General features: G+C 55.0%; 1 protein-coding gene across 1 annotated transcript; it reads right to left on the bottom strand.

The window, feature by feature from the left end:
- Positions 1-6,099: 6,099 nt before the first annotated feature.
- BLVRB (biliverdin reductase B) lies at positions 6,100-16,155 on the bottom strand. Its single transcript, XM_081922403.1, has 5 exons — positions 15,998-16,155; positions 9,809-9,970; positions 9,624-9,713; positions 7,626-7,757; positions 6,100-7,032 (listed from the first exon to the last, which is right to left on the bottom strand). The coding sequence occupies exons 1-5, from the start codon at positions 16,080-16,082 to the stop codon at positions 6,869-6,871; spliced, it is 633 nt and encodes a 210-aa protein (XP_081778529.1). The 5' UTR covers positions 16,083-16,155; the 3' UTR covers positions 6,100-6,868.
- Positions 16,156-16,763: the final 608 nt, after the last annotated feature.

Below are 16,763 nucleotides of genomic sequence, written 5' to 3'. Positions count from 1 at the left end.
GAGGGAACAGGAAGTGCTACATCTGCGACAGTGCTCAGCACATGGCGAAAGAGTGCCCCCAGAGGCTCCACAAGCACACTGCAGCCTCAGCAACAGTAACAGAGGCAAATCAGCAGAGAGAACCGCAGCAGGGAAACGGCAAAGTCTGGCTGGAAGCAGAGGCACTGGGGCCCAGCCAGACGAGTCAGTGAAGCAGTCCCCAGAAATTTTGCAGCCCACAGACCCTCTCCCGCCCAAACCAGTGGTGCAACTCACTGCATCGCTCCAGCTACCCAATGGACTCACAATGGAAGTGCCCATTACCATTGACTCTGGTAGTAACGCAGACTTTATAGGACTGGATTTCATTAAGCAACACAGCATAGCGCTCCTGCCAGCCACGCTGCCCCTGAAGGTTGTCACGGTGGATGGCAGGGAATTGCTGGGGGGGGGGCAGGTGGTAAAGCAAACGCCGCCGATGGTGATGCAAATTGGAAATCACCGGGAAGTCATCAGCTTCAATGTCACCCAATTGTCGGACACGCCTGTAGTATTGGGCATGAGTTGGCTGCACAGGCACAGCCCAGCATTGGCTTGGTACCAGCGCCAACTGACTTTCGGCTCCTCCTACTGTGCAGAACACTGCATTCTGCCTAGCCCGGAAGGGGAAGAGGATGACCCGCAGCTACAATTAGGCACGCTGCAAGCAGTGCCCCACAAGTACGCAGCGTTTTTGGAGGTTTTCTGCGAGAAGGAAGCGGACAAGCTACCTCCCCACAGGTCCTATGACTGCAAGATTGACCTCCTGCCGGGGGCGACGCTGCCGACCGGGAAACTGTATTCCATGTCTGAAGACGAACTGCAGGAACTCAGGGAGTTCATAGATCACAACTTGAAGCGCGGTTTCATCCGGGAGTCCAAGGCAGTGGGGGGCAGTCCCGTATTCTTCGTGAAGAAAAAAGACACGCCCCAAAAAAGGCTTGTGGTGGATTATAGAATTTTAAACTCGAAAACCAAGCCCACGGCCTTCCCCATGCCCAAAATCGACGACCTGCTCGCGACGGTGAGAAAAGGACGCGTTTTCACCAAGCTGGATCTGCGAGGGGCGTACAACCTTATTCGCATACGGGAGGGCGACGAGTGGAAGACGGCCATGTTCACGCCCCTGGGCACCTATGAATACAGAGTTATGCCGTTTGGATTACAAAATGGCTCCCACTGTTTTCAAGCCTTCATGCATCACGTGTTAGCGGGACTCCTCTACAAAAAGTGCGTCTGCTTCCTGGACGACATCCTGATATTCTCAGAATCGCAGGAGGCTCACGAGAGGGACGTCAAGGAAGTTCTGCAGAGACTACAGGAGCACAGACTGTACGCCAAGCTGGAGAAGTGCCAGTTCGACATGACGGAGGTGGATTTCCTGGGCTACAAATTATCGGACAAGGGGCTCGCCATGGACAGCGCCAAGGTTCGCTCAGTGTTGGACTGGAAGAGCCCACGCAATCGGAAGGAGGTCCAGCGGTTTGTCGGCTTTGCAAACTTTTATCGCAAGTTCATCAAGGGGTTCGCTATGCAGACGGCGGCCATTACCGACACGCTCAGCTCCAAGAAGAAGAAGTTCATCTGGACGGAGCAGGCGGAGCAGTCCTTTCAGAAACTCAAGCGTCTCTTCTCGTCCGAAGAGCAGCTACTGCACGTGAATCCCAGCAGACCGATAAGGGTTGAAACGGACGCCTCAGACAGGGCCGTGGGAGCAGTCCTATTGCAGCAAGACCCGCATGGGGACTGGAGGCCGTGCGCCTTCTACTCCAGGAAGCTCAGCAAGTCGGAGCAGAACTACACCATCTGGGACAGGGAGTTGCTGGCCATTCATGCAGCATTCAAGGCGTGGCGGCACTTCCTTATCGGAGCCAAACACACAGTGCAGGTCCGCACAGACCATAAAAACCTGGAGTACTGGCGCACGGCAAGGTTCCTGAACCAGAGGCACATACGCTGGGCGGAGTTCTTTGCGGACTTCGACTTCAGGATAGAGTACATCCCAGGCAACAACAATGTCATGGCGGATGCACTGCCCAGGAAGCCGCAATACCTCAAGGAGGCGGCACCGGCAGCGGCCAAGCACATTTTCGCACCAAAAGCGTGGGCGTGCGCTTCGGCAACCGTGGACCTGGATGCTGTACGTCGAGCGCTGCAGAAGGACTCCTTCACACAAGCCAAGATGGAGGAGGTGCACAGTGGCACGGCGAAGGACGACGAGTTCCAGATACGCGACGGATTGCTCATCCGCAAAGGGGCCCTCTACATACCGGGAGACGACCTACGCGCGAAGGTACTGCAGCAGTTGCACGACGCACCCACCGCCGGGCACTTTGGCAAAGAGAAGACTGTAGAATTAGTAGCCAGAGACTTTTGGTGGCCCAAGATGCGGAGGGAAGTCGCGGATTACGTCTCGAGGTGCGACACCTGCCAAAGGGCCAAGCCAGTGCACAAACCGCTGGCGGGACTGCTGGAACCGCTGCAGACACCGCTCGATCCGTGGGAGAGGGTGGCCCTGGACTTTGTCACGGATCTACCCAGCTCGCGGGGCAAGACAGCAGTTCTAGTGGTGGTGGACATGTTCACCAAAATGGCCCACTTCATTCCGTGCGCGAAGGTGGCCACAGCGGAACAGACCGCCAAACTGTTCATAGACCACGTGTTCAAGGTTCACGGTCTACCACGGTCTATCCTGTCCGACCGGGGGTGCCAGTTCATCTCGAACTTCTGGCAGAAGCTGATGGGCATCCTGAACGTCAAGATCAACCTAGCGTCGGCGAGACACCCGCAGACCAACGGACAAGCGGAGCGGGTCAACGCCATCCTGCAGCAGTACCTGAGATGCTACACGAATCAGCAGCCTACGACATGGGTGGACTACCTGCCGCTCGCCGAGTTCGCCTACAACAACACGAAGCACGTGTCCACGGGGGTGACGCCGTTCTTCGCCAACAATGGGAGGCATCCCAGAACCTTCCCGGGATTGGAGAGAGTGGGGGAGGGGGAGCCACAGGCGGCGGACGCCTTCGCGTCAGAGTTGCAGGAGGTCCACGAACAGCTCCGAAGGCAGCTAGAACTAGCAAAGGCAGCTAGAACTAGAACCTAGACATAGGAGGGTTGGGGAAGACATACAGGTGGGAGACTGGGTTTGGTTAGCAGCCCAGACAGTGCCGGCCAGATCGTTAGCAAAGAAGAAGCTCGGACATAAGCAGCTAGGGCCTTACCAAGTCGAGGCACAGGTCAATCCAGTGGCCTTCCGGTTGACACTTCCGGAGGGATCCAGAATGCACCTGGTCTTCCATAGATCAGTACTCATGCCCTACAAGGCACCTCACAGATTTCAGGAGCCAGGGACGGCACCAGACCCGCTCAGGGAAACGCCCACAGAGGGGGGGTCGCCAAGGGGGGAGCCCATCAACGAGGTCACAGAGATTTTAGACTCGAGATGGGGGGAAGAGGGGGTTGAGTATCTCCTCGCCAGGGAAGGTACGCCGGCAAGCGCCAACAGCTGGGTGCCGTACTATGAGGTGGAGGAGCACTACCTCAAGTACGAGTTCCACGCACTCTTCCCACACAGACCTATGCCGGCAGACTATTTCGACGAATATCTTTTCACACCCACACTTTCAGCCAGCACGTTCCTGGGGTTCGCCTCGGACGAGGAACCGGCACCAGACACACGTTCCCCGGAGGGATCACCCTCGGGGTCTGCCTCAGACCGCTCTTATTGGTGGGACGATCGACCGGAGGAGCAGTGGCGCAGGAAGTGGCTGGAGGGTCCTTGGAAGGCAACATCCCCCGAGGAGACCGGGGGAGAGACGGACATGGACGTGTTGGGAGAGGACCTTGGGTTCGAGCACGGAGGCAAAGAGATGGAAGCAGAGGAGATCGACGTCGGCGAGAACATACAGGACGATCCGGACTTATACGGCTGGATGCACGCCACGGGGGACGAACTGTATCCGGCACTCACCCCCACAACGATGGAGCACCCAGTACCCACACCTGAAGGAGGGGAGGGGGAAGGGGGGGCTTCGAGGGGGGGATGGATGTCAGGGGCTCAGGAGCAGAGGCACAAGAAAGGGAGGAAATGGAGAGCGAGGGGGAGGAATCCGAAGGAAACGTAAGCGATGACAGTGGTCCAAGGTCTCTGAGTCTTTCCAGCGAATCGGAAGATTCACAGAAAGGGGCTCCCATGGTCAGAGCAAGGGGGGTGCCTAGGGGGACACCCCAGGAAGAAGGGGCCAGAGGGGACTCAGAGAGCAGCAGTTGGAAATCAGGACCAGCTTCCCCACCAGAGCGCAGTGGGGGGGAGGAGTCCCAGGTATCGGGATCAGGCTGCTCACCACCAGCGGGAGGAGATGAGTCAGGATTGGCCACGCCTCCATCGGAGAGCGGGGAAACGGTCAAGAGGAAGGTTGGAGGCTGGGCGCGCGCGCCAAGTTCAAATGTACAGGCGAGCAGCACAGCAGGTAGCCCGGATAGGGAGCCAGGTCCTAAAGCCCGCCGGAAGGAGGGACAAGAGTCAGGGGGGTCAGCGTCAGAAGAGTCCAGAAAGGAGGAGACCCAGGGGGGCAGAAGGACCCAGAGGAGAAAGGAGCGACGGAAGAGGTGGAGTAAGGCTAGAGTCTTAAATTGGTGTACAGGGGGTGGAGACTCAGACGGAGCTTCGCCGATCTAGGTTCTAAGACGTAGAGCTGCACGCTGCGGCTTGTAAATGGAAACTGAACTTCAATAAAGACTTTTGTACATTATTACTGACTAGCGTTGGTCCTCTGTGAGCTGGGACCTGGAGGCAGCTCTGACATCTGCCCACCCCTCCTCTGGGTAATGGCCAAGAGACATGCTTGACCAGGAAGAAGAGGGTCAGATGGGGAGGAAGAATGGTAGGATTCTTGAGCTGGAAGAAACCCAAAGGGGCATCTAGCCCAGTGCCCTGCAATGCTAAGTTCATTCTCCCAAATACTTTCTACAGTGGCACCTTGGTTCTCAAACTTAATCCATTCCAGAAGTCCGTTCTAAAACCAAAGCGTTCCAAAACGCTTGGAACTGGGGACGGCCGCCGAGACCATATAACGCCGGTCTTGAAAGGCCTACATTGGCTCCCAGTACGTTTCCGAGCACAATTCAAAGTACTGGTGTTGACCTTTAAAGCCCTAAACGGCCTCGGCCCAGTATACCTGAAGGAGCGTCTCCTCCCCCATCGTTCTGCCCGGACATTGAGGTCCAGCGCCGAGGGCCTTCTGGCGGTTCCCTCATTGCGAGAAGCAAAGCTACAGGGAACCAGGCAGAGGGCCATCTCGGTAGTGGCGCCTGCCGTGTGGAACGCCCTCCTACCAGGTGTCAAAGCGATAAATTACTACCTGACATTCAGAAGACATCTTAAGGCAGCCCTGTTCAGGGAAGTTTTTAATCTGTGATATTTTAGCGTATTTTTGGTTTCTATGGAAGCCGCCCAGAGTGGCTGGGGAAACCCAGCCAGATGGGCGGAGTACAAATAATAAATTATTATTATTATTATAAAACCAAGTCGTGCTTTCCCATAGAAAGTCATGCAAAACAGATTAATCTGTTCCAGACTTCTAAAAACCACCCCTAAAACAGAAATTTAACATGAATTTTACCATCTAACAAGACCATTGGCCCACAAAATGAAAGCAATAAACAATGTACTGCAGTCAATCAATCAATCAATCAATCAATCAGTAGCTGACCTGGGTTCCACACAGTCACAAAAACAAAACAAAAAGAGCAGCAAATACAAAAACACAAAATAAATAGCAAAAACAGAGAGACCTCAGCATAACACTCAAATCAGAAGCGTAACACTCAAAATGGAGCACGTTTAGCTTCCAAAAAAAGTTTGCAAACCGGAACACCTACTTCCAGGTTTGCAGTGTTTGGGTTCCAAGTTGTTTGAGAACTAAGGTGTTTGAGAACCAAGGGACCCCTGTAGCTGCTGACAACTGCCCTTGTGCTCAGCTCCTGCCATGGGGCCGGCTGCTTTGAGAACAGGGTGCTCAACCAGAGTTGCATCCAGACAACTCTCAGGTGGTGACATCAGGACCCGAAGGATTGAAATAGGTCAAAATATACTTTTTATTTGATTAACTTTTCTTAACAAGTATGTAAGCTTTCCCGTTACACAGAACTCTTCAGCAAGGAAGAGGGAAGGAGGTTCCACAGCCATAGAGAGAGAGCAAGGTTACCCATTAACATTAATGCAAATACTTTATGATTTAGCCACTCCCATTCCAGACCGCTCCGTAATGGCTAGTAATCTTACCATTTAATACATCTATCAATCCCTTTTCAGCTAAATAATGTCTTACAATACAAAAACCTCACTCCCTTCCGATGGGTCCTGGCCACTCAGGCTGCTATTCTGCCCAATAGTTCTGTGTACTCCTGAAGCTGACATATTTCTGACCCCAATAAGAGACTTCTTGGACCAAGCAAGCAGCGCCTCATTCCCCAGGGACCCCCTCGCCTTGCTCCCTTCTCTTGGGATGTGATGGGGAGAACACAGCGGCTCAAATCACTGCACAAGGACACTGGCGGGGGAGAGCAGGACAAGCACAGCCGCTGGTGAACACAGGAAAACACAGGCATGCAGCAACACCAGTCAAGGCGCCTTTGTGGCACGGAGGGCGCTGGGTGGGCAGCTCACCCCCCATGGCTCATGTTAAGGGGAGAAAGGCACTCATTATAGCACACGAGGCAGAGAGGGGCGGATGGAGGGGGCGGCATCAGCGATGGAGAATTTCCCTTTTGTCAATGGGACGAGGCTTCATCATTGACCTCCGGTGAGACAGAGAGAGGCCGACAGGGCAATGGTGGCCGGCCGGCCTCATTCCTTGGGGTAGTGCCTGGAGAGGTAGACGTTCTTCCCGTCGTACTCGGAGGTGGCCAGGCACTTGAGGAAGAAATGCCCAAGGTCGTGCTTGGAGATGACTCTGGAGCCGCTGGACGTGTCCACGGTCACGGTGTAGTCGCCGGTGAGCGGCTGGTCACCTGGAGGAGGAGGCGGAGGAAGACAGCCCAGGTGAGCTGGCCCAGGGAAGGCAGCCTGTGAGGGATCTCCCCTAAAAGACCCAACAGCTGAGGCAGAAATCCCCCCCAACGCAAATTCTCCCTCCCCTCCTGCGCCTTCCTAGCTTCTTTGATGAATAAAAACAGGCGTGTAGTTTAAACGGTAATGGTGTCTGGGATTTCATCCGTGTCCTGTGCTGCCATGTTTTTCAGGGTTTCCCTGGTTTTTAAAATCATTGAGGGGGTCAACTTTCCTTGGTTGGGAACACAGAACCAGGTGGTGCAGCGGTTAGAGTGCGGACCAGGACCTGGGAGAGGAGGGTTCAACTTCCCCCCCTCGGCCGCGAACAGAGCTCAGTGGGTGACCTTGGGGCCCAGTGGCTGCATCTCTCAGCTGAGCCTGCCTCGCAGGGTTGTTGGGGGGATTGTGAGATGCCAGTGAGCAGAGATTGTGAAATGCCAGTGAGCAGAGGTGTGTCTTAGACAGACACCCGCCCACGCCAAGGAGGAAGATCTGCTCTCCACCCACTGCAGAGCCCTCCCTCCGACCCCCTCCCCACAGCCCAGAGACGCACCCGCGATATGGGGGGGCATGACATAGACGCAGTCCAGCCCCGACTCCTTGAGGATCTGCTGCATGCGGATGTGGTCCTCGGTCACTGGGCGCAGCTTGGCCGGCACCTTGTCCAGGTCCCACATCAGGAAGGCTGCAAGCAAGGCCAGAAAAGGAGAGTGGAGAGCTGGGCGGCAGGATCAGACCCTGCAGCAGGCGCCCCACCCGTCTCTCTCCCAGGGCGGGGGGCAGAGGCCAAGGGTGCTCCCCACCCCAAACCCCCCATCAAGGAAGGCTCAAGAGCTGCGGGGCAGAGGCCTGATCTTGGGCACCTAGGTCCAAGCCCCACCTGGCCAGAGTCATCTGCAGAATGTGAAGAAGGGCAGAGGTGGGATGGTAAGAATTTGGAAGAGGCTTTGAAAATCGAAGTAATACTCTATGCTTTGGGAATCTTCATGGGGATCTTAAGAGACCCTAACCCAGCCGTTCCCAAACTGCAACACTGGTCTTGGTGAAGGTTTTTCTGCCTCTTGTAGTGAGCTGTGCTAGATGCTGGTTAACTGTCTGTCTACAGACCACCTGGCCACTGTTGGGGAGCCCCAACCTTCAACACAGCCACCACAGCATATTTCAATGTATTGCGACTAAACTGCTGGCCCTGCCTCCTGCCCCTTGCACCCCATTCCCACTTCAGCTCTCATTGAAGAGTTGCAAGCTGCTGGCAACGGCGCATCGCTCTAACTATTAGGCTCTCCTCTCTATGGCCCACTAGCCCAAAGTGTCACAGGAAGACCATGCCAAGCTGTCTTAGGGCATTTTCCCTGCAGCGGAGAAAGGCGCCCCAAGATCTCCTCCTTACGCAGGCGCTGCGTTCCAGGCCCCCCCCCCCTAAGCACCATGCACCTGCGTGGGGAGCCTCATCAGAGTGTGGGACGAGGGTGATATAAGAGGTATCAGAAATACCTTTGCCTCCAGAGCTCCGGAAAGGGCGAGGCCACGGCAAGCCAGCTTCCCACCCAACAGCTGCTGAGTGAGGCAGTGAGACAGCAGCATCCCAGGGGCCATTTCGGAGCCCATTATTTCTTTTTTCTTTTAAACCTTTATTTCTGGACCTTTGGCTCACTGATGGCCTCTTTCCAGCTCTCTCCCACCATTTGATTTGATCAATTTCCTGTGTGGTCACATGCAAAAGTGGGAGGGGATGGTTGCCTGTATTTTAAAATTTGGTTTTATAAATATTGCTTTAATTCCTTTTTAACAATTGCCTTTTATGCATGCTTAACCTCCTGTATCTCCTCTCTGTTGTTTTAATTTGCATAAGCCACTAATCCAGGAAAAAGCCAGGAGATAAAGAAACATCCTATTGGTATTTGTAATATTTTGGGCCCCATCTCCAACTCCTCAAAAGATTCCATCCACAGGGTCTCCGAAAATTTTTACACATCACTTGGGAAGACAGGCAAACTAATACCAGTATACTGGAAGAAGCAAAGATCACCAGTGTGGAAGCAATGATTCTTCATCATCCACTTCATTGGACTGGTCATGTTGTGCGGATGCCTGATGATCGTCTTCCAAAGCAAATACTCTATTCCGAACTTAAAAATGGAAAGTGTAATGCTGGTGGTCAACAAAAGAGGTTTAAAGACTCTCTCAAGGCAAATCTTTAAAAATGTAGTATAAACACCGACAATTGGGAAACACTGGTGCCTGTGAGCGCTCCAGTTGGAGAACAGCCTTGACCAAAGGTGTCCTGGGCTTTAAAGACACTCGAACTCAGGACACAAGGGAGAAACATGCAAAGAGGAAGGCACACTTGGCAAACCTTCACTGGGATCAACTCCTTCCCGGAAACCAATATCTCCACTGTGGAAGGACGTGGGGATACAGAATTGGCCTCCACAGTCACTTATGGACTCACTGTTAAGACCATGTTCATGGAAGACAATCTTGCTCAGCTTACTCTACACAGAAAGAACAGCCCTGTTGGCTTAGAGAAGTCCTGCCTGGAGCAGCTGACCTGAGAGACAAACCACGACTTTGCGGATGCCGTGGGATTTCATGGCCGCCACAATGTTCCGGGTGCCTTCAGACATCATGGTGGTAGGACCTGGCGGGAGGGAGAGAGAAGGAGGAGAAAGATCAGCCAAGGGTCACGGGAGGGGGCAGGGCTGGCGGGGGGAGGGAGGGGGCAGCTTTGCCTACTGAGGTCATTGCGGGTGCCCAGGATGACGATCACGGCGTCCTGCCCCTTCACGGCTCGGTCGACGTCCGCCGGGTTCAAGACGTCCCCCACCACCACCTGCGCCGGGTGGGGCTCCGGCGGCAGCCGGACCGGGTCCCGCACCAGCACCGTCACCTGGTAGCCTGGAAAGAGAGGCAGGATGAGGCCCGGGGGTCGGAGGCAGCCAGGAAGTGGGCAGGAGAAGCCCAGGACTCCCGGCCTCCACTGTCCAGCTCTGGAGGGGCAGCGGGAAGGAGGAACAGAAGGAAAGTCGTAGAATCAGAGAACTGTAGAGTCGGAGGAGACCCTGCGGAGCGTCCAGTCCAGGCACGTCCAACTCTCTAGAGACTGTCTTCTACTTTCAGTGTAATAAAACTGGCAGTGATCTACCCATCGCCAAGGTTTTTGTGGGGAGTTGCTGAGCTTTTTTGGGGAAGGATTGGCAAAACCTGTTCAGCTTTTGGGGGAGGTTCATAAAATCGCTCATGCCCAACCGCCCTCCCCGATTCCCCCACTCTCACCCCGCCCCTGGGAATACAAGCTTTCTCAGCTGCAGCGGTGACACGACATAGGGCAGTGATCCATCAGGAGAACCCAGGTGATCACTTTTTTAATTGCCGCAATCGACCTGGAACACACCCACAATCTACCTGTCGATTGCGGTCAAGCAGCTGAATACGTCTGGGCTCCTCTAATCCCCTGGTAAGCATACAAGGACTGAACCAGCCACCTTGGTCTTATCAGCACCACACTCAGTCCAAGGGGAGAGACTTCGCCAGGCAAGGCCTCTTCCACTTGCCTTGCCCCCCCCCCCCGCCCCCAGTCTCTGCTTCTCAATTTGTATTGCATTATTTTATGCACTGCAACTTGCCATTGTTTTTACTGATTATAGTTTAGAAATTCAGATAGGCAGCCGTGTTGGTCTGGCGCAGTAGAAATATATATAAAAGATAGAAAAATGTCCAGTAGCACCTTCTGTCTCTGAAGAAGTGTCCGTGCACACAAAAGCTCATCTGAAGAACAAACTTAGTTGGTCTCTAAGGTGCTACTGGACAATTTTTTTAGTTTAGAAATTATTTGTTGTAACTGTTAAGAGTGAATTTCTGTTTAATTTTTATAAGCTTATATACTAGCTTCTATACTATTCTAATGGATTGTTGAATATTACTTTTTTATATAAGTTGGTTAAAATTATGTTTTATTATTGCATTTTTGTATTTGATTAGCTGGTTATAAGGTGTACATTCTTTGTTTCTGAAGTTTGTAAACCACCTTGGGTATTGTAAAATAGAAAGTCGGTATACAAATTAAAAGTGAAATGAAATGAAACCCAGTTCTGCAGAATCAGGCCAGTGCCCCCTCCCCCAGTCCTGCCTCCTGTTCTCACAGGGGGGGCCTCTGGAGCACCTGCAAGCAGGGCCGGGTTTAGGTTTGATGTGGCCCTCAGCTCCTGAAGGCAATGGAAACCCTGGTATGTCCAGCTGTCCTTTGTCAACAACAAATCATCACTTTTGTGTGTGTTGAATACCGTTATATGCTAGATGGTCATTGATGGACCTCATAGGTATCTCAAGCCATTTGCGCACGTTGCCCTGCAAACAGTCCATGCGGAATGTGGGCACCCCATATATAGAAAGGAGCAAACCAGGGATATTTGAGGGAGCAGGCGAGCAGGCAGGGCCCAGGACTTGCACCCTAGTAGCCAACACAACACACAGTTGCTGTATGTAGGTTTTATTTGATTTGTTTTTTTAACTTATATTTTGGAAATCTACACCCAGCCCCCCCTTAAATTTCTTATGGGCTCCCAAGAGAGTGGGGCCCTAAGCTAGAGCTTGTTTAGCTTATATGCAAATCTGGCACTGCAGGATTCGAGCACCAGAGCCCTCTCTCCTTCCAGCAGCACTGCAGCCTCCCTCTCTGGCAGGGAGCCCTGGCAAGGCAGCCTCCTCCACTTCTGCCTGCCCTCAGCTGATCCAGTTCAAGATGCAGGAGAAAGGAAGAGGCGATTCTCCTCTTTCTGCCTCTCATTTCCCTTTTTCTGCCTTCCAGGGACAGACTCTGCTTCTGAACTGCTCAGGCAGGAAGTTGCTCTCTCCAGGGGTGTAGCGTAGTTGGTTCTGCCCCCCCAACAAAAATCCTGGCTATGCCCATGCCCCCAATGGCCATGTTGGCAAGCCGAGCTCCCTGTATATGGCCTGGCAGGCAGTTCAGGGTGGCCCCGTTTTGCTCCCATGGGGATGGGGTCACTCTGGCGGCAAGGGGTGGGCTGGTGCCTCCCCTGCCCTGCACACACACGCCCCCCCTGCTCGGCACCAGCCCCCCCCCCCGGGCACCAGAAACTGACGCTATGCCACTAGGTCCACCCTCCATTTCGTTCCTTGTCCACTTTTCTTTTAAACGCCCCCAGGAGAGACTGAGCTATAGCCTCTTTGAATCAGCAGAAGCGTTTTCTCTGCCCCTCCCCTGCACTGCTCCTTGTGCCTTTTGGTACTTGGTGCCACCCCCCCCCCCCCGGTAGTCACACTAAAAGCAGGAAGGCAGCAGCCGGGGATTTAAACAGACAGTCAAAAAGAACCACAAGCCCCACCTTTAAGCTATTCGCTCCTCAAATCCCTTCTTGCTTAGCTAGAAAACCTCTGGTTGGGAACTGGTCCATAGATTGTAAAACAAAAAACAAATATTGCACCTATGCATCTAGTTTTAATATTGCATGTGCTATTTTTAAAGTAGTATGTCCTTATTGCTCTGCTTGGTCCTACTTCCTTGACTTTGCTATTTAACCATGCTGGCATCTTCCCCCAGGCTTCCTTCGCACAATGCTCTTCAGACAGGTTTTCCCAGTTGCATTTTGGCCCCTCTTTCCACACACCACCTCTCAACTTTCTTTCAGCTAATCCTCTTATTTATTATCTGAGAATTTTCTCCTTTCAACAGCGGTGTCACAGTCGGGAGTCCCTGCCTCGCCTCTCCTTGGTCCCCAGGACTATTGATTGCAAAGAGCCATTGTTATTTGTGTGTCAGCATTTTGGTAAGCAGCCGAGGGCAAAGGCCGAATCCTGCGGCCCGTGCTGCGCCAGGCCAAAGAGGAAGGCCGGGGCCCTTGCCCCAGGGTGACCCCACAGGCTGTGCTGGTGGGGCAGAGCTCCCAAGGGGAAGTGGGAAAGGGAACAGGAAGGAGGGAGGTGAGGGAGGCAGGACGGAATCTGAACCAAGGGAAGAACTTTCCGAGGGCTGGATGGCCCTCCGTCAGGGATTTGTGGCTGTGATTCCTGCACTTCTGGGGGTTGGACTGGATGTTACTAGAGGTCCCTTTCAATGGCCCCATGAGGGTAAGCAAGAGGATGAAGGGTTTGGAAAGTGGTGGTGGGGGGTGAGTGTTCAGACCTCTGGGCCCTCACTTGTGGGGTGCCTCAGGGTTCTGTCCCCCCCCCATGCTTTTTAATATCTATATGAAGCCTCTGGGAGAGATCATCAAGGGGTTTGGGCTGGGTGTTCATCAGTATGCAGATGATATCTAGCTCTACCTCTCTTTTAAATCAGAACCAGTGAAGGTGGTGAAGGTCCTGTGTGAGTGCCTGGAGGCAGTTGGAGGATGGATGGTGGCTAATAGATTGAGGTTGAATCCTGACAAGACAGAAGTACTGTTTTTGGGGGACAGGGGGCGGGCGGGTGGGGGAGATTCCCTGGTCGTGAATGGGGCAACTGTGTCCCTGAAGGACCAGGTGTGCAGCCTGGGAGTCATTCTGGACTCACAGCTGTCCATGGAGATGCAGGTTAATTCTGTGTCCAGGGCAGCTGTCTACCAACTCCACCTGGTATGCAGGCTGAGACCCTCCCTGCCCGCGGACTGTCTCGCCAGAGTGGTGCGTGCTCTAGTTATCTCCCGCTTGGACTACTGCAATGCGCTCTACGTGGGGCTACCTTTGAAGGTGACTCGGAAACTACAGCTAATCCAGAATGTGGCAGCTAGACTGGTGACTGGGAGCGGCCGCTGGAACAACATAACACTGGTCCTGAAAGACCTACATTGGCTCCCAGTATGTTTCCGAGCACAATTCAAAGTGTTGGTGCTGACCTTTAAAGCCCTAAACGGCCTCGGTCCAGTATATCTGAAGGAGCGTCTCCTCCCCCATCATTCTGCCCGGACGCTGAGGTCCAGCGCCGAGGGCCTTCTGGCGGTTCCCTCATTGCGAGAAGCAAAGCTACAGGGAACCAGGCAGAGGGCCTTCTCGGTAGTGGCGCCTGCCCTGTGGAACACCCTCCCACCAGATGTAAAGGAAACAAGCAGCTATCCTATCTTTAAAAGACATCTGAAGGCAGCCCTGTTTAGGGAAGCTTTTAATACTTAATGCTGTATTGTTTTAGCACTTGATTGGGAGCCGCCCAGAGTGGCTGGGGAAACTCAGCCAGATGGGCAGGGTATAAATAATAAATTATTATTATTATTATTATTATTATTTGGAAACTAAGTCCTATTTGTGAGGAATAGTTGAGGGCTTGGGGATGGAGAGGAGCTTGTTTTCTCCAGCACTGGAGGGGAGGAGCGAAACCAATGACTCAAATGTCAGGCAGGAAGATTCCAACTCAACATCAGGAAGAACTTTCTGACAGGAAGAGCTGACAGCAGAACAGACTCCCGGCAGAAGTTGTGGACTCTCCTTCCCTGGAGGTTTTTAAGCAAAGGTTGGGTGGCCACATGTCACGGAGATTCCTGCATTGCACAGGGTTGGGCTAGATGACCCTGGGGCCCCTTGCGACTCTACCATTCTATGATTCTTGGGCCACCTGATCACCCCAAGCATTACCTTCTCGGAGATGCGTTCCTCCCCAAAATAGTTCCCACAAATGTGGCAACCCAGGCTGGCCAGAGGAGCTTCCCTGGCTGTCCTGGCACAAGTGTTGGCACTGCGGCAGCTGGACCTCTTGGCACCCACCCAGAGGTTGAGAGTGAGACCTGCCTGAGGGTTTCTGTCAGGAGAATCTCAGGTGGAGCAAGATCCGATCAAGTCCGGGCAAGGTCTCCCCACCCACCTGCTGCTGCTGTGTGGGCTGTTGCTGAGCTGCAAAGGGAGCTTCGGCAGAACCCCAAGTTCTTTTGGGTCCTTTTGGGCCGTGCGGCCCCTGAAGGCCAAAAGAGCAAAGCAGTGGCGGTGGCCCAGTTGGTCAGCCCAGGTGGCCAAAGGAAGGGACTTAAGCTGGACACTCTCCTGGCCCAGGACACAAGGCCTTCCCATCCCGCTCAGCTCTGCAGGGTTGTCGTTGCTGCACAAAGGAGCTCAGCCTTGCCTGGACCCAAAAGTTCGCCCGCAAAGGCCCAGGCTCCTCTTGTGGCAGGGGCCGAATCTGCTCCTCCTCCCGGCCCTCCAGTAACACCAACAGCAGCAACCGTCTCCTGGCCACTTCTGATAACAACCCCACCCCTTTATCTCTCAGTGCACAAGGTGGGAGGGAACAGCTGGCTGGTTAAGGAGGCGGGGAGAGAAAATAATTCTATTAAGAATACTGGGAAGCAGTGTGGCCTAGCGGTTAGTGTGTCAGACGAGGACCTGGGAGATACCAGAGTTCAACTCCCTCCCACCTCCTGCTCAACTGGCATCCAGCCCCTGCCTCTCTCAGCCTTCGCCTACCTCACAGGCTTGTTGTGGGGATTAAATGAGGGCTGGGAGAATCCTGCACACCACACTGAGCTCCTTGGAGGAGTAAGCGGGGACATAAATGCAGCAAGGAAAGGATTAGATCCTGGGGTCTTTATCCCAGTTGCGGGAGCACAGAGGCACCTTTCCTTGCTTATTAGGCACTGAAATGGGTCCAAGCCACCCAGCCTCGCATCTCAGCCAGGAGGGAGCTTCTCTCTCTCTCTCTCTCTCTCTCTCTCTCTCTCTCTCTCTCTCTCTCTCTCTGACAAAGCCTCCCCTGCCGGGCTCTCGCCAGGAGGACGAAAGCGGCGCAGCAATTGGGAAACTATTAACCACCGGTTGGGGGGCCCCGGCCAGGAAAGCCGCCCCGGCGCGAGGGGGCTGCAGCTGCGCTCCGACCAGCGGGGCCGTGGGCGGCAGGGTCCCCCACGGGCGCCCCGAGGGGCGGCAGCAGGGCCACGTCGCCAGGCTGGGGGGCTGTGCAGGGACGGGGTCCCCTCTCTCCGCCGCCCTCCCCGCCCCCCCTCTCACCAGCCTCGACGGCTTGCGCCAGGGTGGCCAGGCCGGTCATGCCGGTGGCGCCGAAGATGGCGATCCTTTTGCAGGCTGCGGCCATGCCGGACTCCTTCCTTCCCTTCTCCGCCCGTCGGCCGCCCGCCTCCGCCCGCCAGCGGCCAGCCCTTCCGCCCGGAGCTCCGCCCGGGAAGGCAGGACGGGAGAGGCCGGGGGCGGCGCGTCGCTCGCTCGCTCGCTCGCTCAGCCGGGGCTCCCTCGACGGGCGCCACGGGAGGAAAGGGGGCTTCCTCAAACAAGCCCCCGGCCGGCTTCCTGCCTCGCCGCTGCTCCTGTGCCTTCAGACGGCTTTCATAAGGAATGCCGGGCAAGGCGGAGAAGCACGAGCCGGAGCGCAAAGCACAGGAGCGCAGCTGGAGGGGGGAGGTTGGCGACCCTCTGCTCGCCCCCCAAATGCGGGGGTGAGGGGGGAGCGGGAGCCCCCGCGAGGGCTGCTGGGAGATCCGGCCCACCATGCAAAGCGAGCCGGGCGCCGGTGGGTGGGGCGCCTGGCGCCAGCTTGCGGGTTCCGCGCTCGTGTGAAGCGTGCCAGGCGCGGCTGGCGGGGCTGGGCGCCGGCCTCTCGGCGGCGGGCGCGCCCTCCTCCGCTGTCCCCTGCTCGCCAAAGGGCCTCCCGGGCTCCCTGGTCGTAAACCACTCCGACAAAGACCCCCAGCAGCCGCCCCCTCCCAGCGAGGAGCCTCCGGTACCTGCCTCTCCGCCAGCGCCGAGGAGGATCCCCGGC

Source organism: Podarcis melisellensis (assembly GCF_964234715.1).
Source record: "Podarcis melisellensis genome assembly, chromosome: 8".
Lineage (NCBI taxonomy): Eukaryota > Metazoa > Chordata > Lepidosauria > Squamata > Lacertidae > Podarcis > Podarcis melisellensis.
This window is presented reverse-complemented; position numbering and strand designations above follow the sequence as displayed.

Excerpts from the sequence above, each read along its gene's own strand:
- BLVRB (XM_081922403.1), bottom strand. The coding sequence starts at position 16,082 with ATGGCCGCAGCCTGCAAAAGGATCGCCATCTTCGGCGCCACCGGCATG. Across the intron at positions 9,714-9,808 it reads GGGCACCCGCAATGACCTCA|GTCCTACCACCATGATGTCT; the intron begins GTAGGCAAAGCT and ends CCCTCCCGCCAG. Across the intron at positions 7,033-7,625 it reads CATGCCCCCCCATATCGCGG|GTGACCAGCCGCTCACCGGC; the intron begins GTGCGTCTCTGG and ends CTCCTCCTCCAG.